Raw genomic sequence first — 26,461 nt, forward strand, 5'->3', positions numbered from 1 at the left:
ATTATTTCAATCATTTCGATATATTGAGAACCATGATTACCGCCTCTATGTGTTATAATGTACTGTTGCTTAAATCACATATTTAGAGTCTTAAGGAGAATTAAGTGGCCTTAACTACTATGTATTTACATTTAAATGAATCATTTGGTACAATGCACTTATTGTGTACATACATGTTTTTACATTGTACTTATATTTTTTAAAATACCTGCATGTAATTACATCAGGTAATTAATTTCTGTTGGCCCATCCCTTACACCTTAACCCACTCTTAAACCTACCCATACCACCAAACCTGTCCCTAACCTTACCCGTATCCCACCTCAATAGCAGCAGAAGTGTTTTGCAATACAATATGAACACAATAAGTACATTGTACTTATTTTCTGATGTAAGTACATAGTAATTAAGGCCACTTAATATAAAATGGGACTGAGAAAAAAACCAAAAAAAAACCTACTTAACTTATGCTGTCATGTGAAGCACATCCTTGCCAGCTTCAATATTCATGCATTAGTTACATAATCTGAGAATGACTCTTTGTACTACGGAGGAGGAAGGACCAAAACTTGTGTACTAGTGTTGTGAAATGCAAGTGTAGTGCATTTCATTGACCTTGACTAATGTTAACTCGTCTCTTTTTATTATCCTTTAATGTAGTGCAGGATGTGAGAAATGAGTGTGAATGTGACTGAGATCAACAAATAAACATATCTCTGTATCATGCTCCTGAAAAATCTAATTTCAACCATAATTACCATCGAAAACTCACTCCAAACACATAAACATCCCATAACAACAATCAATCAGTATAAATACACTTCCGGTTATAGTAGCTTTACAGTCAATCCTCGGTTTATAACACTTCAAAACACACAACCCGATCAGAATATAAGCAGATTTAGGTAAAGCTCTTTTTTCCAGACAAAAGCCAGGGAAAGCAATACAGTCCAACATCCTCTTAAAGGGAATTAAATGGCCAACATTACCAATATTTAATCAAATTAATAGAAAGAGAGACATAAGGCTGTAAAACTGCTGAGCTTGCCCTTGTAACATTGAGGACTCATCATTTTAAGGCATTAAGGTTAATTATTGCTGTAGATCAAGCGAGCATGTCAAAAATATAAGACAAGCTGGAAAGCTAGCTGTCATAATGACTTTTATTTTCTAAAATTATTTTCTAATTAGACTGTGTAATAGAAAGCGTATAAACAGAATGTAACAGACCAAGAAAACAAAGAATATGAATTGAAGAGTAACTGCAGGGATAATCATCCACAGTAATACACAAAGTAATACTTTTATTTACGGCACACACAGTCTGTGCCGAGGCTGTTTCTATGAGTCAGAGTGAAAACGAGGATCTGAAATCGATTTTTCCTGCACAGGGCAGGGGATTGGGAATGCTTGGGGTGACCTTTCTGAAAGTCATTTTGCACTGTTGTCTTCTACACTATTTACTGGCAGAGTCAAATGTTAGTTTGGGAACATTATTACTGAGATCAATACCATTGATATGACTGGACTGCCTGTGTTTGAGTGCTGCATCGCATTCATCCTATTGGGCAACGAGGCCCTAATCATGCTAGTCCCTAAATAACATGCATCATGGTAACTAGTTACTGCATTAAGTGCTTTTACTTATTGCAAAATTAAATTGAACTACGAAAGTGTGAGAAGCTTTAGGAATATTTCACTCATGTTATTTTATGTTTCGATGACAGCAGCCATAACAATTTTATTGTAGGCTCCCATTTTATAAAAAATGTCTTTAACTACTATGTACTTAAGTTTAATGATAAATAAATAATCTATTACTTATAATAACGATAATCATTGTTGTTGTTGTTGTTAGGTACAATGTGCTTACTGTGCTCACATTGTATTAAAAAACACTTTTGCTGATATTTAAGTGGGATATGGTTATATTAGGACAGGTTTATTGGCATGGTTAGGTTTATGGTTGGGTTAAGGGGTAGGGTCAACACATGCATGTATTATATATATATATATATATATATATATATATATGCTAGATATATAATAATAGCATGCACAACATAAGTGTATTGTATGAAATTATTGGTTTAAATGTTAGTATGTAGCATTTAGGGACACTTAATATAAAGTGGGCCACAACTGTAACTAGGCTTTTTGTTGAAAAATATGATCACCACTTTGGATAACTAATGACCTTACCATGTAAGAAACCTTACATTTCTGCTTATTATCGATAAACGTGAATAAACTCGTTATAAATGTTTATTTCTCGCTATTTTATTGTAGTAACAAGCACTGAAATAGCTGTTATCTCGGAGAAAATATTATAGTTACCATGGCAACCTTTCATAAAAGTACAGCGTAGCGTATAATACCTTAATGAGCGGTAATTAACTAGTAAACACGCTTGGTCACCAGCTGCAAAGCAACTCAGCTTTTGGTTGCACCTGTTTATTTATTTATTTAATAAGCACACTATTGACAAGCACGTGTAAAGTCGTGTTTTCGACGCACGCCGATCGCGGCTTATCGCCGAAGCGATCGCTGCAGTCATGAATGGAGCGGGCTGAAGGTTACAGCTTTTATGAATGAGCGCAAACAACAACTCCTCTGCCCTTCGCCCTTCCGTTTGACAAGAGCTGGCAGACTGACTCCGATTCATGCGAGAGGACACTATTGTTAACGTGTGACAGCAATTCTGTCACGGAAGGCCAGTATATTAGCAAATAAAGCTGAAGACATGACAAATACGTGGCCTGATAGAGCTAGCCCACCAAAAACAAAAACATGAGGCGTGGAGGCGAGTTAAAAACCTATTATTCGACGTAGGGAAGCATTAACATTCACTTTCACTAACCAATTTAACTGCCTAAACAGCAATGATTTCTCATACTTGTAACGCATTGTCAGCGAGCCAACGGTGTTTTTATGAATGAAGCACTATATGCAAATGAGAACGATTCAAAGCGCCTGACAAGAAGAAACAAATGGCGGATATATCCGAGCACTGCAACAGACTTTCCAGAACATAAACCATCTCGGTTTTTATGGCTAGCCAATGTTCAAGCAAGCTCGCTTGTTCAGAAAACAAACAAACAAAATGGCTCTGCTGCGCAAAACAACATGTGACGCGCAAACACAGAGGAATGTTCAAGGAAGGGCCTTTAAAACATCAAATCCCTTCACAAAATATTTCCGATCCACCCCACTCCATCTTCCTCCCTCCTCCTCCTTCGGACTATATCAGTGGGAAAGGGCCCAGTCCCCCTCCGCTGACAATACCACGCTATATTTCAACGTAAAATAGTTTAGCGAACTTTTCCAGCAAACTTTTCTTACACCGCAAAAGACGCGACATGTGGACAAACGTCCAGGACAAAGACAAACCCTCCAAAAAAAAAAAAAAAAAAAAAAAGAAGAAGAAGAAAAAAAAAAAGACATTATTTCCAGGTACTTACTCGTTTGGGTGTGTTTCTTCAATCATTTTTCTCGTTTCACCTACAAAAAAATCCCACAACGGGTGCACTCTGTTCGTTCGTCATTTTTATGCCACTCTTTTCCCAATAATCCCTCACATTTCGTTCGGCTATAGTGTGTCTTCTCGCTGCTCTCTCTCTCCTCTCCTCGTCTCCGTCTTCTTGATGGGTTTTCGTTTCTTTTTTTTCTTTTTTTTTCTTTTTCTTTTTCCAGTTGCTGCTGAAACCCTTGGAGGATCTTGGAATAAAAGCAGGCTAAATCAGATCCCCCGAATAATTTCCCACAGTTTGAGTGCTTCAGTGTATTTCCGAAAATCCCTTAGATGAAATATGCGTTGATGTTGCTGAGGGTGGCCCCAACGAGCCCCATCTCTGATTACTCCATGTTGGATTATTGTGCAGCGGCGGCGCGCGCGCGGGGGGAGGGGGGAGAGAGGGCGGAAGCGATGACGTCACGCCGCAGGACGGACGCCCTTTAAACCAGAGCGAGACTCGTTTTACAGATCACACCGTTTGGATCAAAATATGATCACAGGCTGCCTGAAGAGGTGTCAGATCGTGCGTATTGGCTAATTCTCACGCGCACACATTTTCTATCAAGAATCCGCCGTGCTTTATTTATTTATTGATTGATTTTTAAAGGAGACGGAATGCTACACTGACTGTCTTTAAAAGTTGCACAACAAAAACAAAATAAAACAAAGCAGAAACAAAGCAAAAACACAAACAAATAAAACTCAAGTAAAACGGTACAGTCCGTTTTTAAAATATATTTAGTACTGTGTCCTAGTTTTACATTCATGCATTTAGGTCTTTATTATTATTATTATCATTATTTGTATTTTTAATTGAGTGTATTTGTTCCATATTGCATTTGCTGTACAAATGTGCTGTAAAAGAGTTCATTTTGCATTTAAGAGCGATAAACAATGTCTTTATTGTTATGTCTCTCAAAGATTTAAAAAAAAAAAAAAAAAAAAATCACAGACTATTTTTCGTTGTCATTCAGCACTTTATTTTCACTCTAAGATTATTATTTGTGAATTTTGTGGTGGATTTCATATAAACAAGAATATATTTAGCAAACATAAACCCTGTTTTAATGTTATATATATATATATATATATATAAAACTTTGTAATTAATGATTAGGAATGAAAAAAGTATTTTTTTCCTTTCAGTTACTTTTTTATATTGTATTTATTTTTCTTTAATTATTATGATTTAAATAGAACTGGAACCTCAGTAAATTCTGTAATTTGATATGGATGTTCTTGGCTTCTTGATCTTCAGTAAAATTAATAAAAACTGTGTATCATAACATAAAAAGAAATTGTGTCTTTGGTCTTTCTTTTAGTGAATGGATATAAATATCAACTGTTGAAACATTTTCAAATAAACCATGCACAGTTATAGCAAAAACTTACATAAACTGCTTATTATCCATAACTTCTGATTCCAAATAATTTTGTTGAATCTCATATTAAAAAAAAAAGAAAGAAAAAAAAACATAATATATTTGGCAAACATAAACCCTGTTTTAATGTTTTTATAACTTTGTTATTAAGGATTAAGAATTACAAAAGTTTTTGTTTTTTTCCTTTCAGTTTTTTTATTTTATTTTTAATTAATTTTTGTATCATTATTATGATTTAAATGGAATTGGAACCCCAATAAATTCTGTAATTTGATATAGTTGTGCTTGGCTTCTTGATCTTCAGCAAAAATGAAAAAAGAAAAATCATTGTCTTTAGGTCTTTCTTTTAGTGAATGGATATAAATATAATTGAACTGTGAAACCTCCAAGTAAACCATGCACAGCTAGTTATAGAAGAAAAAAAGAAAAATAATAATAATAATAATAATTATACACTGGACATTATCCATGATTTCTGATTCCACATATTTCTGAATTTGCCTATTTTTCAGCACAGCTGTAGAAATAATTAATCTATTTTCATGTTTTTTCTTTTGTCCACCTTATGTGAGCATTGATCTCCAACGTTGCACAACAACAAAGGCTTTTTAAGTGCTACTTTAGTGCATCACTTCCTCTAAAAAGTGTAATCAGGGTCAAAGGTGGACAGCACAGACTCCTTATCTGTGTAACTTCTGACTCGGAGGGAAAGCTGAGGATTAGACATGCTTTGATCAAGGGACTGGAGAGGTATTTTGAGAACTGAGGACTACGGTCACCAGTGAGTGTCCAAATTCCTTACTGATCACTTTAAATCAGGGCTTCCTTAGAAGCATTCTTCACGAAATCACTTTACATGACACACTACACAACGACTTACAGAGAGAGCCGCCAGCACTGGCCCATAAGCAGCATTTGGAAGTCTTATCAAAGTATCTCAGATGCCATAAAGTAATCAGGAAGGTGCTTTTTCAGGCCATATATACACTTCGAAGCTTGAACACTCGACAATAGTTAACTACCTTGTTATCACGATCAACAATTACAGTGATTTTAGTCATACTTCAAGATAAGAACACCATTGTGATGCCTTCCACATGACCATGTGACATTTCACCACTGACAATCCCAAGCGCTCACTGGTGGCAAATGTTTGATCACCGGAAATCTGGTAAAATATTTACAGAAAGTTCAATTGTCCTCTTTTTGGATTTGAGTGTGGATTGGGGTAATAAAAAGTACAAATCACAGCAAAAAAATTATATATATATATATATATATATATATATATATATATATATATATATATATATATATATATATATATATATATATAGAAATAACATTATTTATTTAAATCAACAGTTATGCTGTGATCCAAAAAAAAAAAATGAATGAGACAGAAAAAGACCCACTTACATAAATTGTGCTTGGCACTGGATAAAAATATTTTAAAATATTTTAATATTTTAATATATGCATGAGACGATAAGAAGTTATCAATTATCAATGTTTTTGTTATGTACTATATGAATGTCCATAAACAATCGGTCCCAAACAATATAACCTAAATCTAACCTCATTTACATAAAAACAGCATTAGTCAAATAAAAGCAACTGTCTGACTGATATTGCAGAAGATTGTTTATTATTATTTTATTCTATGCCAGACACAGCACTGCAAGAGAAAATGAATAAAAAGTAAAAAAACAACAGCAATAATTACAATAACAAAGGGATTAATAGAATTCAAACAAATCCCATCTTCTTAATATATCATTTTTGATGTGTATATATGAGCAACATAAAACTTCAGTTTTAGCTGTTGAAACCAGTATGTTGAAGAATGCTAAAATAATTTTCAAATGCAGACCTTGCAGAAGACTGGCCTGCTTGATAAATACATAAGTAAAAATCCCACAGACTCTCAGTCCAAACTCTCAAAATGCTAAATAATAATAATAATAATAAAACACTTGTGAGTAACGCAAGCCCCTCTCGTTACTCTGGACGAACACACGACACACTGACAGACAGAAAGAGCAGAAAGGCTTCCCTCAGCTACAGGACTACAGCTCCATGGCAGAGAACAGAAAGAAAAAAAAAAGGATTTTGTTTCTGCCCTTACATTACACACTGATGATAACACGTTTGTGTCTCTGTCACCGGACTGACATACAGTATAACACATCCCATGGTGAACAGGGAGCGGCGAAGGATTCATTACAGCTTATAATAGTCAGCAGTAACACAGACGTGATGATGCTGCCTGTCATTAACATTCGCAAGCTTCGGTGTTAAATATTGCTCATCACTGATTGGGTCATTTCTGTCATGCAGTACTGTCACTCTGTTGTGTTTGTGTAAAAGTCATTTCAGACACTTAAATGTCATTCATTAAAAATGAATTATTCAGACAAATGACAGGAAACCTGCCTAACAGGTCAGAAAGAAAGAGCTAAAGTCAGCCTGCGCTCAGAAAGGGTTTCTGTCATTTTCTGTAGTTAAAACAGTTGACATGTTTCAGAGTGACAAGCCACAATGACAAAACATCACAGAATTCATTAAATTAACTGCTAATATTTAAAGATGCTTGTGGTGCTGGTTTCCTACCAAAATGATGCCACTTCCTAAATGGTGACGTCAGTAAGGAACTAGCGTTTTGTTAGTTCAGCAGATAATGAAAAAACTAAAATTAATATGAATTTAATCTTTAAAAAGAGTTTCAAATATTTTTCAAGACATACATTTATAATTTGTCATTTATAGTATACACTACTGTTCAAAAGTTTGTAAGATTGGTCACTAAGATTTATTTTCTTTCTTTTTTGAAAGAAATTAATACTTGTATATAGGACGCATTTTATTGATTAAAAGTGACAGTAAAGACTTCATCATTACGAAAACTAAACAAAACTTTCTATTTATCAAAGAATCCGGAAAAATCAAACCACCCTGTATCATGGTTTCCACAAAAAAAATAAAAAATAAAATTAAGCAGCAAAATGGTTTTCAACATTGATAATAATAATAAATGTTTCTTAAGCAGCAAATCAGCATATTAGAATGATTTCTGAAGGATAATGACATTGAAGACTGGAGTAATGATGCTGAAAATTCAGCTTTGCATCACAGGAATAAACTACATTTTAAAATATATTCAAACCGAAAACAGTTATTTTAAATTGTATTAATATTTCACAATTTTTAAAAAAATATTTTACTGCATCCCTGATTAAACAACTGCAGCCTTGGTGAGCAGAAAAGACTATTTATAAAATCTTAGTGACCCCAAACTTTTGAATGGTAGTATATATAATTATATATTAATGATATAAATTATATTTATATTCTACATTATATGAAGGGGACAAGAAAATGTACTGCAAAGCAGGAATGATCCGATCGCCACTAATGCTGTGTCGACAGCACACAAACACCACAAAACCAGTCATAAGAGTCAATTTTTTTCAAATTAATGAGCTTTCCATTGATGTATGGTTTGTTAGGCTCGGACAATATATGGCTGATACAACTATTTGAAAATCTGAGGGTGCAAAAAAAATCAAAATATTGAGAAAATCGCCTTTAAAGTTGTCCAAATGAAGTTCTTAGCAATGCATATTACTGATCAAAAATGAAGTTTTGATATATTTACAGTAGGAAATTTACAAAATATCTTCATGGAACATGATCTTTACTTAATATCCTAATGATTTTCGGCATAAAAGAAAAATTAATCATTTTGACCCATACGATGTATTGTTGGCTATTGCTACAAATATCCCAGAGCAACTTATGACTGGTTTTGTGCTCCAGGGTCACATGTGTCAGTGCAGTGACAGAGGGCCAAACACAACACAACAGAAAACCACCAGTACCCTTCATAATCCAAACCCATAAATCCACACCTGATGACATGATTCACTGGCAGAACAGGCTGAACAAAAGAGACGGGTGATGTAAAAGAGATGCCAGGGTCGTGGGATGTTTTTTCCGAGAAGCGCATCCGTGTTTATCTGACGGTGACGCCGAGCTTCTCCAGAATGCGCACACCCTTTTCCTGATACTCCTCCCGCGTCAGCCAGAAGTTGTCCTTGTCTTTCATGATGTCAGCCAGCACCGCCCCACCCAGAAACACCATGTGCTTGCGGCGGGGAGGGTCCTCGATCCGGATCTTGAATTTCTATGGAGGTATTAAATAGACAGCGTGACCAGAATTTCAGGGGAGTGGAACAGAACGGACACTGACCCACATAACAGCGAACGCTTTGAATGGATCTCTTTAATACACATAAAAAGCACACTGTCCGGTTGGGAATCGAGCGGCAAACCCAAATGGGAGAATAATGAGGTGTATGGTGTACGCGGAGCCCGTGTTCAGACCCTGAACGGGCTATAAACAGGTGGCTGAAAGGGTCTCATGGAGGCCTTCGTGTAAAGTCGATTGCTTTTTAATTTGCCTTAAACAGAGTTTGGGGAGAAGCAGACAGACACGCCGCTCGACCGTATCGGGCATGCCATCTGTAATTGATCATCTATATATAGTGGGCCGACATGCGGCCCACTCTGAGGCTCCCCAAAATGCTTTTCCAGGCCAGTGGCCAGGTTTTAAATGAGATGGAGCTCAGCTGGGCAGTCTGGGGCGTTCTGTGTAACCGAGGCTGTTTGGAGGTGTGATGCAGCCCCACCTGCTGGTGGACAGGAGGCATTACCACACATCTGAGTGTTTTTGAACCCTATAAAGCCTACTGTATCATATTTGATAAGCAAATTTCAAAGGTGGCTAAAAGCTGAAAAATCTGTAATCTACAACATACCTTGACAATATACACTTTTTTTTTTACAAGTAAAAGGCCTTTTAGTATAATTCTAAAGACTGGTTGTGGTTCGCATATCATTTAGCTGAGTAACTGTAAGAATAACCTTTATAGTGTTAGTAATATTTCACTATGAACATATTTACTGGACTGAAGAAACTTTTGATTAGATTATACATTATTTACATTTTTTATTAAAAATCAATTGTCATTGTATTGCACTGCATTATATGTTTTTCCTCACACTAAAACCTATAGATTTTTGATCATAAAACTAAGCATTTAAATATCATCTTACAATAACATATTATCTGGAGATAGAGTCAAACCAAAAATTATTCAGATACCTTCAACATTTCTCACATCATCACAGTTTATTCGCTATAGTTTAGAAAATGGAAATAAAATATGACAAGTATTCAGAGTTATATTGTGTCAGAACAAATTCATCTTGATAATATCATTTAACTTTGACAGAAAGGCATGTAATGAATCGGTTGAATAGCTGTCAGCTGTTAAATTTAAGTACACAATTAAATAATACCAATTTAGGTCAACCAATTAACAAGCAATGCTTAATTTTGTTCAGTCTGTGGTGTAAAAAGGGTTGCATTCTCAATAAAAGAAAAAACACTCAAGCAAAACATGGTCAGGTCAAAGTGTCTGAATAATTTTTGGTCCCAAAGTTTTATCAATTTTCTGGTAGTCCACTGTATGAAGAATTTTTGGGTATAATATGTCACAGTTTACTTTATTTTGCTATCCTCACTTAAATAAATGAACTATAGTGTCCTGCACCCACTAGACAAAAGATATAAAAAATTATATCTGGCATGTGAATAATTTTTGGTTTGACTGTAGAGAGAGAAAACTGACATTTATATGCATTTTATGTAAGTACTTTCATTGATTTACATGACAAGCTAAGAGAAGTTCCTACTTTTTAGCCATATAAATAACAGCAACTCCACTAAATTGCATATTTTTGCTCAATTTAGGCCTCTGAAGGTTTTTTTCCTCCTTCAGTATAATATGTGATACTCACCAAAAATACAGACTTATTTCAAACTTTTCTTTTAAGACATCTACTGTATATTGAACTATAAGTAATCCATCTTTACATTGATTTAAACACTGACTCTTTGCCACTTTCACAATGTTGCTAAATCATAGTGAATAATCACTATATCACACAGACCTACTTGGAAGAAGTTAAATCTTAGATGCAAATAGGCTATTTCTGTCTGCTGGGTGACACGTTTACACAAACTTACCGAGAGCTTGTCAACATCACCCTTCAGTACCCGCTCTAGATAAAGCTGTTTAAGTTCCCTTTCTAGTCGAGAGGGCAGACCAGGGTACATGGTGGATCCTCCTGACAGAACAATGTGTTTATAGAACTCGGACCTGAGGGACAGAGAGACAGAGAGAGAAGGGAAGCACAGATAAAAACACACAGTGAGCTTCATTGTTACTGGAGGGGTGAAGGGTGAAGTTACTGAAACGACAAGATGATCTTTAGATGATGCTTTGTTTATTTTAGTGTCACATAACTGTGTATTGTATACTGGAGGGCAACTGGTAGGTGTGGAATTAGAGCTCACCTGGTGTCAATGTCTGCCGCTTGAATGGTGTTGAAGAGAAGCTCAGCCACTCCGACCCCTTCCACGTTAATGAGGTGGGGCTGGAAGAGAGCTTCTGGGGCCTCGAAGCGCTCCCCTCCTACCTTAATAACCCGGCCGTCAGGGAGCTAGAGAACAGAGGATATGAAAAAGTTTAGGGCTTTAAATCAGTCACCCAATTCATAAATATAAAGAGTTTTACTGAACATTTAAATAGGGTTGCCAATACTTTAAAAAGTCACAATAAACTTGCTTTTTCTGCTCATATAAAAATGACTACTTCCTTAAAGATAACATTAGATGACATTTCCAATCCACCCCTATTTTTTTAATTAAATTGAGTATTAAATTCAGCAAGGTCAGTGTAAGAATTCATAAATGCATAGTACTTTTTAGTAAACATTGCTGGTTATTACCAGGTATTGTTATATTGGCATATAAATGAACAATATTATATATTATATATTTTTTCTTAAAGAAAACACCAAAAATTTAATTAATTCAACTTTCATGTTGTTGCAAAACTGCATGATTATTTTTTATAAAATAAAAATTAGTCCCTTATGCGCCCCAAGGATGCATTTATTTGATCAAAAATGCATTAAAAACAGTAATGTTATAAAATATTATTACAATAAAAATGTTTTCTGTGTGAATATAATTTAAAATGTAATTTATTTCTGAGATGTAAAGCAAAATTTTCAGCATCATTACTCCAGTCTTCAGTTTCACATGATCCTTCAGAAATCATTCTAATATTCTGATTTGCTGCTCAAGAAACATTTCTTCTTATTTTCAGATTTTCAACTATATAATTATTATTATTTTTTTTACAAATTGTTTTGTAACAATGTAAAAGTCTTTACAGTCACTTTGCTGAATAAAATGATTAATTTCTTTACTATTATCAGCGATGAAAACTGTGCTGCTTAATATTTTTATGGAAACTGTGGTGTGTATATATATATATATATATATATATATATATATATATATATATATATAAAACTATAAAATAAAATCTTTAATATATTTTAAATTATAAATAAAGCTTATCATTTTATGCATTTTGTGGAAAAATATGCAATTATATATACACACACACACACATACAGTCACGGCCAAAAATATCAGCAACCTTGGTAAATATGATCAAAGAATGCTGTGAAAATTTATCTGCATTATTAATCCTTTTGATCTTTTATTTAAAAAAATCATAAAAATCTAACCTTTCATTGGATAATAAGAATTTAAAATGGGGGGAAATATCATTATGAAATAAATGTTTTTCTCTAATACACATTGGCCACAATTAGCGGCACCCTTTTATTCAATACTTTTTGAAACCTCCATTTTCCAGTTTAACAGCTCTAAATGTTCTCCTATAATGCCTGATGAGGTTAGAGAACACCTGACAAGAGATCAGAGACCATTCCTTCATCCAGAATCACTCCAGACCCTTTAGATTCCCAGCTCCATGTTGGTGCTTCTTCTCTTCAGTTCACTCATTTACTACAGAGTTCAGGTCAGAGGACTGGAATGGCCAGCAGAAGCTTGGTTTTGTGCTCAGTGACCCATTTTTGTGTTGTTTCTGAGGTTTGTGTTTGGATTATTGTACGGTTGGAAGATCCAAACATGGTCCATTATAAGATTTCTAACAGAGTCAGTCACTTATTGATTTTTTATCTGTTGGTATTTGATAGAATTCATGATGCCATGTGTCTAAACAAGATGTCCAGGACCTCCAGCAGAAATATAGGCCCACAACATCAAAAATACAGCAGTATATTTCATTGTACACATGGGGTACTTTTTTTATCACTGTGTTCACCAAACCCATCTTGAGTGTTTTCTGCTAAAAAGCTCATTTTTTAGTTTCATCTGACCATAGAAGCCAGTCCCATTTGAAGTTCCAGTCGTGTCTGATAACTGAATATGCTGGAGTTTCTTCTTGGATGAGCGAGGAGAATTTTTCTTGAAAATCTCCCAAACAACATGGTGATGTAGGTGCTATTTGACAATTTTGTTTTAAGGTTTTCTGACCCCAAGACTCAACTATTTTCTGCAATTCTCCAGCTGTGGTCCTTGGAGAGTCTTTAGCCACTCAAACTCTCCTCCTCACCGTGCATTAGGATGATATAGACACACATCCTCTTCCAGGCAGTTTCGTAACATTTTATGTTGATTGGAAATTCTTAATTATTGCCCTGATGGTGGAAATGGGAATTTTCACTGTTCTAGCTCTTTTCTTAAAGCCACTTCACTAATTTGTGAAGCTCAATTATCTTTTGCTGCACATCAGAAATATATTCTTTGGTTTTTCTCATTGTGATGGATGATTAAGGGAATTTAGGCTTTGTTTTCCCTCCTGTTTATATTTCTGTGAAAAAGGAAGCCATGGCTGGATAATTTCATGTTCATAATCACCCTGGAGTGCTCAAAATTGTGAATATGTATGGGAACATACTTCAGAGATATTTTACTAGAATTTCTAGGGGTGCCAATAATTGTGTCCAACGTGTATTTGAGAAAAACATTTATTTCATAATGAGATTTTCCCCCATTTTCAATTCTTATTATCCAATGAAAGGTTAGATTTTTGTGAATTTTTTAAATAAAAGATCAAAAGGATTAACAATGCAGATGAATTTTCACAGCCTTCTTTGATCATATTTACCAAGGGTGCCGATATTCTTGGCCATGACAATATATATATATATATATTAGGATTCTCTGGTGAATTTAAAGCTTAAACTTTTTTTTTTTTAAACAAAACCTATTGTAACATTTGATTTATTTAATGCATCCTTGCTGAATAAAAGTATTAATTTCTTAGTGATTTGTGACTTCCATTAATAAACTGTCTACAGCAGCAACAGGACATCAGCAAGTATTTATGATTTATGATGATAAGTAACCTAACTGATAAATGCTGTGGTATATAATAACACCTCGTGTCAACATTTGTCTGGTTTCTTATCACATGTTAGACTGGCTGCACTGAGCAAAGTCTCAGGTCTGAAGGGTAACCCACAGCCGAGCATAACCCCGATGACTAATGAGAAAATGGCGACGGGTATATAAAGAGCCCATTGAGGAGCGTCCAGAGTTCGGCAACGCAGAGCTTCCCAGCTGGGGAAGGACTGTGGCCACGCAGGAAATGATGTTACATGCTGGTTAAGCAACTCCCGACACCACACAGCCTTCCTTGTTTCAAAACTTGCTCGTTTGAGTCTTTCTTTTTTAAAAGAAAAGGTTTAGAAAGGAAAATCGAAAGAAACACCACACCCATGCCTACAAACTAAGTGTAAAGAAGGAACTTTGCAGAAAGAACAAATTGTCAGCAACCGCTGCCCCCTTGAGGCCACGCTGCGTAATCACACATCCAGCAGCCAATCAGAATCCAGCAGAGTGTGGCGTCTCACAGACAGGATGTCAAAGTGTAGACTGAAGAATTTCCCTGCTGCTAAATCCAATCCAAAGAGCATATTACCATAGAAACGCAGAACACTTATGCGTCCCAGTGGGAAATTTGTGAAACCACATACTAAAAACCCCAGCCAGAAAAACTTCTGCCTCACATACTGTAGCATTTGAAGTGTAACTTTCGAACATCTCAGCAAGAAGGATACTTTCACCCCGCAGGCCGTTAACACCCTTTTAGAGCGCAAGCTTGTGTTAAAACGGTTCGTGAAATTCCTCCCAGTGTCACATAAAACTGACCGTGTAGGACTCCACCAGTACGGTGGTCTCCAGAGCAAGCTTCTGTTCCTGCTCGATGTTGTATCCCACGTAGCAGAGCTTCTCCTTCATCATGCGTACCGTCTCGAAGTCAGCTGAATGGTTGAAGGCGTAACCTCGCAGCAAGAGCAACTATGACAAAAAACGAAAAACATTTACTACATTTTAAGGAATAGAAGTCATGTTTTTTAGCATCTGAAATGTGCTGTGACTTAAAGAATTCAATCAACATTATGCATGCAACACATGCACAAAGCGTGCTGAACGAGAGAGGTACATGAGCCCAAGGTACAAGTTTATTCGTAAAGCTAGGCGGTAGTTTCAGATTTGCTTTAAAAAAAAAAAACGTTTAAGGCCATTGCACACTGAGTCCCAAATTTTCGCACGTTAAAAAATAAATACGAAAATAAAAAATAAATAAGAATGTTTTGGATGTTCATCCAAAACATTCTTATCTAGTAACTTATTAAAAACATATGTTTTCAAAAATGAACATAACTGCTTCAGAATTTGTGTTTTGGGTATGGATGTGTGCAATTTACATTTTAGAACAAAACGTAAAAGTATCATCAAGTTGTGTTTACCACAGGGTTTATTTTACGCATAAATTGAAAAACCCCATTATAAAACCCAATAGGAAAATTTCAAAAAGAGCCCGCGACGAATTACTCTTCCTGGTTAGTTCCCCCACTCTATATCATCTCATTTCATACCACAACCCTGCATTTTGCAATTTTAAACACAAAAATGTGGCCCCTAGGACTGAATAATACAAAAGGTTTGCTTTAATGTGTAAATAGGGCAATTTAGGGTAATGTGGGACATCTAAGGTCAGACGTGTCAAATGAGGAAATCAAAACGAAGTTAAATTAGGTACTTAACAATAGCATTATTTTAAGCAAGATGCTGAAGCATGTCAACTGAAATATTGTGTACCTTAATGAGATAGCGTGTAATGTCCCGTCCTGCAATATCCAGTCTCCTTGTAAGATGGGGCAGAGAGAAGCCCTCATACACAGGACAAATGTGGGTGACTCCATCGCCTGAATCCACCACCACCCCTGTCAACAGGCCTGGGTGCAGCACAACAGACAATATTGATACAATCACTGATGGTTGACACACTAGGTACAATAAAATGTTCACCAAATCAGCATGTTGAGGTTAAAACAGTGGATAACTCACCTTGAGCATAAAGCGTCAGAACAGCCTGGATGGCGATGTAAACACCTGCAAACTGGTATGTCTCAAACATGACCTAAAGGACAGTGGGACAAACACAAAGACAAATGAACGTAAGAAATATTAAGAAAAATCATTATAATAACACCAGACCCCTTATTAGCCCAGTTCAAAAAGAATTTCCTTTCTGAATAGTTCTGCTGCTCATCACAGATGTATGTATATCAGCTATTTTACAACATTGTCAAAAAACAAAGTGTTGTATTTCCACTGAATGTGTGAAACTTCATTCATACATCCACTATAGATAAATAGATGCAGTAAACGGTAAAACTATCTGAGCTACAAATCAGTGTAATGATTACAATACGTTCAAATAATATAATATGATAACAAACACCAGTTTGCAACATTAAGCAGCATAACAGAAATAACTAAAAATAACTGGAAGGCCCATACATTCAAGTTACTAACACCTGCACCTGCCCTTACATTAAAAATAAGGTGAATCCTTTTTGTTGTTGTTTTAGAGTCGCTGGTCTCAACTGAAGTGTTCAAATGAAGCAGCTGTTTTTGCAATAATGCTAAATGCATTTTTTTTTTTTATTATAAAAACCAGTCACACTAATAATAGTTAGTAAGGTAGTAGTTAAGTTTAGGTATTGGGTAGGATTAGAGATGTAGAATATGGTCATGCAGAATATGTGTTTTATGTGCTATATAGTTTGAACATAAGATTGTCATTTAAGCCAAAGAATCTGATGATAGTGAAGGGGGTGATGGTGCTATAGGTGGAGAGGCAGAGCTCCGAGCATCACCCGCTGCTGTAATGATGGGTGCTGGGATGAGCCCACTGCTGCAGCTAATTATACGTGCTGATGAACTGACTGCACTGCTGCTAGTCACCAGATCCTCCCATAAAACCAGCACTTCAACATCAAAAACAAACTTCTACCCACTATTTAAAATGACACTGTTAAACAATGAGGATTAAAAAGTCATGAGTTTTTGAAATGTTGAACAAAAAATAGACAAAAGGCTTTTTCCACACCACGTCTGAAGTGACAATGACAAAAACATAAAATACAGTACAATACAAGTTTCTGTAAGATTTTTTAAATGTTTTTGAAAAAAGTCTCTTATGCTTACCAAGGCTGCATTTATTTGATAAAAAAATAGAGTGAAAACAGTAACGTTGTGAAATATTACTACAATTTAAAATAACCGTTTTCTATTTGAATATATTTAAAAATGTAATTTATTCCTGTGATCATCATTACTCCAGTCTTCAGTGTCACATGACCCTTCAGAAATCATTCTAATACACTGATGTGCTGCTCAAGAATCATTTATTTATATCAATGTTAAAAACTGCTTAATAATTTTAGTGGAAACCGTGATACTGGATTCTTTGATGAATAGAATGTTCAAATAGAATGTTCAAAAGACCAGCAATTATTTGAAACAGAAATGTTTTGTAACAACGTCAAAAGTCACTAAATGCATCCTTGTTGAATAAAACTAGTTTTAGACTTTAAAAAAAATCTTACTGATCCCAAACTTTTGAATGGTAGTGTATATTCACAGTTTGTGGCATCAAAGCTGTCCAAACTATTGGGAGGCTAGGCCAAACTTGTGTCATACTAATTTCCAGATCAGATACTTGAATTACCTTTTGAATCTAGATAGATTTCACACTAAAAGAGGACATTTTGCACTACAGTAACAAGAAACTCATGCAAATCACCATTACGAACAGGAATTATAGCAATATAATACAAACTTAGGAGGGTAGGCTTTATTTGTCTTTATGGAAAGTAAAGAATTTTTTTTTTTTCTATTTGAATTACGTGGTGCAATGCGCCTTGGAGTGATTGACATGAATGGTCTGACTACACACCTCTATAATCTTCTCACGGTTCTTGGTCGGGTTCATGGGAGGTTCTGTGAGGAGGATCTTGCAGTTGCGTGAGTTGATATTGAGCTTCTCCGGACCGAAGGTGTAATCCCATAAGTGCTTCATGTCATCCCAGTTCCTGACGATGCCGTTCTCCATGGGATAGTTGACCTCCAGCATTGAGCGCAGCTCACTCGCTTCATCTCCCACCATCAGATCCTGAGCAATCACAGGTCACAGGTTAGAAAAACCACCTCACCTCATAGCTATGATGACGAAACCCAAGGTCAGTAGTATCCACCAAAAACATTTCAATGTGGCAGCCCAGCATCAGCATTTCCACAACAGATGCACGGCACAGGGAATCTCACGTCTCAGATTTGCCACAGTCCATCCACATTCTGTGCGCAGTTACAGTAGGAAGCCTCATGTTACGGCTCAAGCACAGTAAACACGGCCGCTGGGGTGAGATGAGTGTACGGACAGATGCTGCACCAGCATGCACAGAACAGCAGATCTCCATGCACAACGTGTTAGTCATTTTCATTCACAGGCTTCTCTGCTCACAGTTTTAGCATTGACTTCAAGACCCATTTACAATAAAGAGTCAAGACCGTAATTACAGCAGGTAAAATAAGTATTGAACACGTCACCATTTTTCGCAGTAAATATATGTGACCCTGGACCACAAAACCAGTCCTAAGTTGCTGGGGTATATTTGTAGCAATAGCCAAAAATACATTGTATGGGTCAAAATTGTCGATTTTTCTTTTATGCCAAAAATCATTAGGATATTAAGTAAAGATCATGTTCCACGAAGATATTTTGTAAATTTCTTACCGTAAATGTATCAAAACTTAATTTTTGATTAGTAATATGCATTGCAAAGAACTTCATTTGGACAAATTTAAAGGTGATTTTCTCAATATTTAGATTGTTTTGCACCCTCAGATTCCAGATTTTCAAATAGTTGTATCTCAGCCAAATATTGTCCTATCCTAACAAGCTTCAGCTTTCAGATGATTAATGAATCTCAATTTCGAAAAATTGACACTTAAGACTGGTTTTGTCATCCAGGGTCACATATTTCTAAAGGTGGTGTTGACATGGAATTTTCACCAGATGTCGGTAACAACCCAAGTAAACCTAATACTTTTTCCCTGTGTCATTCCATTTTATTACACATAACTTAATTTCTGAACTTATTTGTTTTAGTTTTTTTGTATGAATGGATTACTTGGGTTGTTACCGACATCTGGTGAAAATTTCAAGTCAACAGCACCTTTAGAAATATATTTACTGAGAAAAATGGTGAAGCGTTCAATACTTATTTTACCCGCTGTATATCGATAATTATAAAGTTTTAATAATCATTCTAATTATATGAGAATAGGGATACCCACATTACAACTATATCAATAACGACACAGAAGAACGATATAATTTGAATCACTTTTTTCCAGTTGATGAACGACAAAATCATTGACAGCCAATCAGAATCCACCTACATTTAAAGAGCTCATGCATTTAAAGCAGCAGACTACAAAACTGCAGAGTATTTTTGAAAATACACGTTTACAGATAGCAAACTGGGGCAAAAGTTGTGTAGTGTATTTCAGCCTTTAGTTTATTCTTTGGTAACAGTTATGCAAAAACGTCTAATATGAAGGACTGGATGTTAATTGTACAGATGATCACGGTGTGCACAAGTACTGTGTGTTCTTTGGCATGGTTACAGGATGTGTTTGGTAGTGCCATGTGTTTTCAATGGAGCCCTGCTGTCCTTCAATTTCATCTGTCTGACTAACTTCCTGGTACAGCACGGCTTCAGCAACATTTTGTTTATTTGAGAAGAAAATGCAGGCTTCTTGAAAAGAGTTTTGAAAGGAACTCTGTGTGTTAAACAATATCTTGTGAACACCAAAGCATCAGAATCTATTTAGGATTTCTTCTAGTTCCTCAAACATTATAGAGGCCAGAGGACCCTGAACAGACAGACACAAAGTGCAGAGACATCAACATTTCCCTGCATCTTAAGGCCAACTTCTGCTAAATCTATTTCGGACCGGAGGAGGAAATTAAGCTAAAATGTCTGGTGGTGATCTGAATAGTAGCCAAGTTCTGTGAAAAACATTTGCAGCTTTGAAACAGAAGACAAAGTGCAGTGTAAGAGCACTTTGAGCAATGCACTGTGGTGAATATTGGAGTATGAAAACAAATTATGGCAAGACCAAAAAAAAAACAACAACAACTAAATATTAGTGAGAAAGTCTGATTCATTCCCCATAGCATTTTAGATAAATCAATACACAAACAGAACAAGAAATACAACTAAGATTAGACATAGGGCTGGGTGATATAGCGAATACTAACATTTAAACTTAAGAAAAATAAACCGTATTTGAGCTAATTAGATTGATTCTGTCCAGATTAACTCAAACTGTCAGTTTTAGTGAACCAATTCAAAATGTTTTGTTTATCCATGGCATTTTATATATTAAAATTCTTAAATAAAAATATATTTAAGTAAATATTCCTGTGTGTTTGTTATTGTATAGTATTGCATAGGGGTGTAACGATAGGCGTATTCGTATTGAACCGTTCGGTACGAGGCTTTCGGTTCGGTACGCATTACAAACCGAACGATTCGTTGGACTAATCCTATTACGTTTGGAAAATAAAAGCTTAAAGTGTGTGAAATATCAGTGCCACTGCGCTCAACAACGCAGCCCAAATGACGTAACAGGCAACGTGCTGTCTGCACAGTGATAACCTCCCCTTGCTGGGGTGCGTCGACGATAGAGATATTGTTAAAAACATCAATTATTGGCAATCTTAAGAGGATTTGGCATTTCCAATTAATGTAGGCCTGTTACATTCTTATTTTTATTAGGCCTATTATTATTATTATGAAGTTACTTTTATTATTAAATTAAAAGTACAATTAATTTGCCCTGCAATAATTACCGCATAACTGACGCGTTGCGAGGATAAGATTATTTACTCCTCAATTAAAATGTTTTTAAAAATTCCTTATTTAAATTATAGTCCTATAATTAAAATATTAACACCGCAGTCATCAATAAAAATCAATGAAATAAAAAGCTTTTATTTCAAGCACCGACTTTCAAAAACAACCTGTTTAACACAAACTACGTTTCTATTCTTTTTTCAGTATTTCAGAGAAATATAAAGGCAATGAATGAAAACAGCTATAGGCTATACCGTTATCAGCATGTTGAAGTAGATTGGTTTCTCTGTCTCTGAGAGAATATGCGGCGTCAGATGCTGAAAGCTCCGTCATTACGTTTTTTATAGTGAATTGACTGAGATTAAGAAGTTCACCAGCATAAATCTTGCGCAAACGCGTGCTAGTGTGATATCCATTGGCTCACTTCATGGTTTAAAACAAGAAATATTTCCAACATTGCGACGTAACCAATTGCCCCGCCCCCCGTATCGAAAACATACCGAACCGTGACACCACTATGTCGTATCGAACCGAACCGTGAATTTTGTGAACCGTTACACCCCTAGTATTGTATGATGCATAAATAAATACATACTACAAAAGATGTTTGATTAAAATGATGGCTCCTGTTACTACACTCTCAGAAATAAAGGTACAAAAGCTGTCACTGGGGAGGTACATGTTTGTTCCTAAAGGGTCCCTTTTGGTACCTTAAAGGTACATATTAGTACTTAAAGTGTACATATTTGAACCTAATAGGTACAAAAGTGTACCTTTTGAAAAGGTACCACCCCAGTGACAGCTTTTGTACCTTTATTTCTGAGGGTGTGCAGAGAGAAAAAAAATAAAAAAACATTTTAAGCCATTTTATATGCCTATACTGAATATTGTGTATACTGTATATTATACTCTTTTGGCTATATCACCCAGCCCTGGTTATAAGGAATGAGATACTCAAAAAAAAAAAAAAGAAATCAAAGCTCAATAATAGGCGACTATATGAACACCTTTGAAATACTGCATGGTGCAACACACTCTCCTCAGCAGGCGATCAGTGTTAAACAAAACACACGTCAGGCTGCACTTACCATTTTTTTGTTATTCTACTTCATGTGAAGAACAAGAAGGAAAGAGCGTAAGTATAAAAAAGTTCAAACAGGAGAGAATGAAGGCTTACTTTAAAACAACTATGCTAAATAAGCTTCACAAATGAACTTTGATAACCCATCAATAGATAGAGTAGTATTATCTACCGTCAATAAAAAAATGCCACAACAAACTCAAAATGGATCATCTGAGCGGCCAGAAAGTCAAGGTTGAGTGCGGAGCTCACCTTAATCTCAATGTTGCCCACTTTAGCTGTGGAGCGGATGATGGGCCTGCCCACCAGTGCTGGGAAGATGTGTTCTGGGAAGTTGGATCCGGCATAGCCACACTTGACAAACTAAATGATTGAGAGGGAGAGAGAGAGAAGAGTAATGTGTAAAGTAATACTGTGTTCATCCTCTAATTCTTTAAACAGGAGAGTCAACAAGACAGCAAAACAAAACTTGATTTTTGACTCCATGTTGATAATTGGCCATGGTTATGGTTCGCTGGTGCAGAGGTTATTATACACTTTTTGACCAATGAATTTCCTTGACTTTTACAAGGGTTTATGATTACCAGATAAAAGTATAAATTAGTTTGCACTCACAAATAGCAATTTCTAGCTTATTAAATATTTTATAGATGAGCATAATTAGAAAAGCTCCTTATTTGGAGGTAGGGGAACTTCTCAATAACCCTGTAAGATAAACGTTAGCTAATTAACATGACTTTTCCATGCCTGGAAATCACACTTTGAACATTTTCTCACATTTACAAGTTTATTAATACACAGACGGGTTAGGCTATGTTTTATAAAATAACGATATAAAACAATAAAATACAGAAGTTAACATCACCCTGGTTTCCTTCAAGAAAAATCATAATAGATTTTTATTAGATTGTTCACAGATTTCTGGATTACCGCAGAAAATAACCTCTGTGACCAACAAAAGTTTATTATTCTTACAGATTTTGTGCACAGATCATAATTTTTCAAGACTGATTCTGATTGACGATTTTTTACAAGCAATTGGGGCTGATTCCAATACACGATTGCCATTTTTAAGCAAATTTATTTGTTGATTATTTGCTCTTTTAAGGTCGAACTGGCCTAAAACAATAAAATATCTATAGCCACTTAAATTAGAGATAACCACTGCATTTTAATCACAATCCAAACAAAGACGCTGCACACATTTAGCATGAGCGTCTATTCTCTCCTTCTTTTTCCCATCTTCACCTGTGTCCAGTGTCTGGCCTCTGTTATTGTCCTGCTTACAGATTTCATAATATTTCCACACGAATGGCATTTTAGTAAATGATTGCAATGCAGTTTGTGTGCAAGTTTGGAACAGATATCTGCCAAAATAAAACAAAAAATAACATCCAGCTCCTATTATTTGCCAGTCGACCAGTGCATCTGCATTGTCCCTCATGATAATCTTCACAAATGAACACAACTTTTATGAACTTTGAAGTCTAAATGCAATTGGCAGATGTAAAAAAGCTAAAATTATAAGCTAAAAAGAAATATAGGATGGTCATATGACTTCAGTATCACCACCACCACAAAGTATCCAACAGCTCTTTATTTCCAATCTAAACGTTGGAAAGTTTGAGATAGACTGCAAGAGCATGAGTATAAACGTAATAAGGTTATAAAGCAAAATAATGAGTAGATGAGTTTTCCTGCTCGACTGTAGTCTCATTTAGCAACTTGTTAGCAACTGCCTTTTTTAAGACAGTTATAAGTTTAAGTGTGGTAAAAAAAAAAAAAAAAAAAAATGAAAAAAATAAAATAAAGACGGGGAATTGCTGATGAATTTTATGCTGTAGTATAAAATGTGCAAATATCTTGGGCTTGTGTTAACCACAGACCTCATTTCAGGCCTACAGCGAGTTTCCGTGTTTTAGGTCTCATTTCTGTGGCATTCTGTAGTTAATTTAGTGGTATGTACATTTTTATAAATGTGTTTTTAATTGTTTGAAATATAGTTTCTTGACTTAATTCAGGCTCACCAGACTTGCTGCAACAACAAATCAATGTGAATGTAAAGAAGTGATTGATCTGTCTACTACTAAACAACTAACTTATTGAAAACATAACTATATTGTTTAAGATGTTAAACAGTGATTCTCCCTCTAAAGCTAGAGCCGTTGCCAACCAAGATATTCAGAACAGACTGGTTTCATCCTTCACCGACAGTACTTGCATCCCCAACAAATACTTGTTTGCATTAAACTCAATCAACTGTTTCTCATATTAGCATATTCCATAAATGGTCTGAAGGCTTTCGGGCTCATTTATTGGTCATTGGACAAGTAGAGACGCTTTTTCTGTGCAAGCTGTGGTTTTAACAGGTGACATCACTTCCTTCTGAGCCTGACTCATGGCTCTCTTTCATTGGCTGTGCTGACCTAAACAATTTTGCCATTTACTAAAAATATATATATATATATCACTAAATTATTTCCATATCCTAGAGTTAAAAACCTGCCCATGTCACCCACAAGCCAAACATGCCGTCAGGACACATGACCACGCCCCCAAATTCCAGGGCAAATGATATCAGGCATCGATTCTATTGTGTGTAATGACTTACTCTTATCATCTACGAAAATAGATCTTCGCCAACATTAGTGAAACTCGATTTACACACCTTTCCACCGAGACTAACTCTAACGGCGAGGTGAGGAAGCAACACCTCCCGGTGATTGCAATATGCAAAGCGTTATCAAAACAAGTGGATGATTTCATAACAGGCAGCATTCATAGATTAACTGTAACCATAGCGACGCAACATTCATTTTAATAGTCTATTTTGGTAGCTGAATGACTGGAGCAAGCTAGCAAGCTAAGACACTGCTAACTGCAGAACTTGCAACTCGGTATATGCGCATGCAACCGACCCATAAACGAAATATTTACTTGTGCCACTGTATTTATATTAACATAGCGATATATTAGGATCATATAACCAAAGCAAGCCACATTTATCAGGAACTGTGCTGTTAGCGTCTAATGCAGTCTGTGGGATAAATAAACGCTGGTTTTTAAATAGGATAAATATAGAATATAAATCACTTTAGAGTCGGATAACACACAGAGGTCTCAGCAGAGAAAAACATGAGGGCAGAATAAATGCAGCTGTCAGACATTCCTTACAGCTGCGCTAAGCTTTCGTGACTTCCTGTTAGGGTCTGTCTGTCTTACTCTGATTGAACTTTACTCAAAAGCTAAACGAGTCAGAAATAACGTTAAATGCCAGGTGTTAGAGTTGCAGACGTACCCCTGTTCCGTTATCACAAACCACCACCTTTCTTCCTTGGCTGTCCATCTTTCAAAGCCCCGGAGCCGTCAAAGGCAGCCCAACTTTCTGAACAAAGTGCTACAAGCACTCAGCAGTAGCAGGTTTCACTTCCTGTTCCAGACAGAAACCCTCGCGAAAGCCTGTTTTTTTTTTTTTTTTTTTTTTTGACAAGTCCCGCCTCCTGCGTTCGGATTGGCTGATAAGACTTCCAAGCCGTCTGCGATTGGACAGTTGGGGAGTCATTCATAGAGACTTCACTGCAGAGAACATATTTCCCGTAATCTGTCAATTATTTTCTATAATATTTTGTCATTAGTCGATAGTTTCAATAATTTGTAACTTCTAATCTAAATCTATCAACAGTTTCAATAATTTGTAACTTCTAATCTATAGATACAGTAAAAAAAAAAAAAATCTAGATATTTTTGAAAATCATGAATTGATCATCTTTATTGGTCATTCTATCTATTTGTTTTCTTTTTATTAATTAAATAATAACAAACAAACAAACAAACAAACAAACAAACAAACAAAAAAAGGCCTCTAACACTAGCTTTTTCTCTATTCTATGTATATATATATATATATATATATATATATATATATATATCCTTGCTACGTGTACTGTGTTGGGTGAACTGAGACTTGTCACTTGCACTTGCATATTATTGCTCTTTTGTTGATTTTGATTGCTTCCATTGTCCTCATTTGTAAGTCGCTTTGGATAAGCATCTTTTTAAAGCATCTGCTAAATGGCTAAATGTAAATGTAAGATATTAAAAATAATAATAATCTTAAATAATTCATCAGGATACTCCATGGCTTTAAGTAAAAGACATCACAAGAAGACATTACCAGACATTCATTCTTTCACTTCAAAACACATCAACAGTGTAACAAATGACACAAGGAAATAGAAGTGCAAACATAAT

At 35.6% G+C, this 26,461-nt stretch overlaps 2 protein-coding genes across 2 annotated transcripts in view; both read right to left on the reverse strand.

Moving 5' to 3' along the window:
- spred2b (sprouty related EVH1 domain containing 2b) overlaps positions 1–3,902 on the reverse strand; it is a 43,468-nt gene extending 39,566 nt beyond the window's left edge. Inside the window, exon 1 of the mRNA XM_058795814.1 lies at positions 3,462–3,902. Coding sequence (XP_058651797.1) covers positions 3,462–3,487 — 26 coding nt within the window. The 5' untranslated portion in view covers positions 3,488–3,902. The remainder of the gene's footprint in view (positions 1–3,461) is intronic.
- Positions 3,903–6,522: 2,620 nt separating this feature from the next.
- Positions 6,523–25,656, reverse strand: actr2b (actin related protein 2b). Its single transcript, XM_058794902.1, has 9 exons — positions 25,509–25,656; positions 22,463–22,573; positions 18,162–18,377; positions 16,265–16,337; positions 16,016–16,152; positions 15,062–15,211; positions 11,321–11,466; positions 10,991–11,123; positions 6,523–9,082 (listed from the first exon to the last, which is right to left on the reverse strand). Exons 1-9 carry the CDS (start codon positions 25,554–25,556, stop codon positions 8,912–8,914), a joined length of 1,185 nt encoding a protein of 394 aa, XP_058650885.1. The 5' UTR covers positions 25,557–25,656; the 3' UTR covers positions 6,523–8,911.
- Between the last annotated feature and the right edge of the window lie 805 nt (positions 25,657–26,461).

This window comes from Onychostoma macrolepis, chromosome 13 (assembly GCF_012432095.1).
Source record: "Onychostoma macrolepis isolate SWU-2019 chromosome 13, ASM1243209v1, whole genome shotgun sequence".
Taxonomy (NCBI): Eukaryota; Metazoa; Chordata; class Actinopteri; order Cypriniformes; family Cyprinidae; genus Onychostoma; species Onychostoma macrolepis.

Coding starts and splice junctions, on each gene's coding strand:
- actr2b (XM_058794902.1), bottom strand. CDS start 25,556: ATGGACAGCCAAGGAAGAAAGGTGGTGGTTTGTGATAACGGAACAGGG. Junction 18,378..22,462: donor TGGGCAACATTGAGATTAAG/GTGAGCTCCGCA, acceptor GTGATTGCTCAG/GATCTGATGGTGGGAGATGA. Junction 16,153..16,264: donor TCTGACGCTTTATGCTCAAG/GTGAGTTATCCA, acceptor TGCTGCACCCAG/GCCTGTTGACAGGGGTGGTG.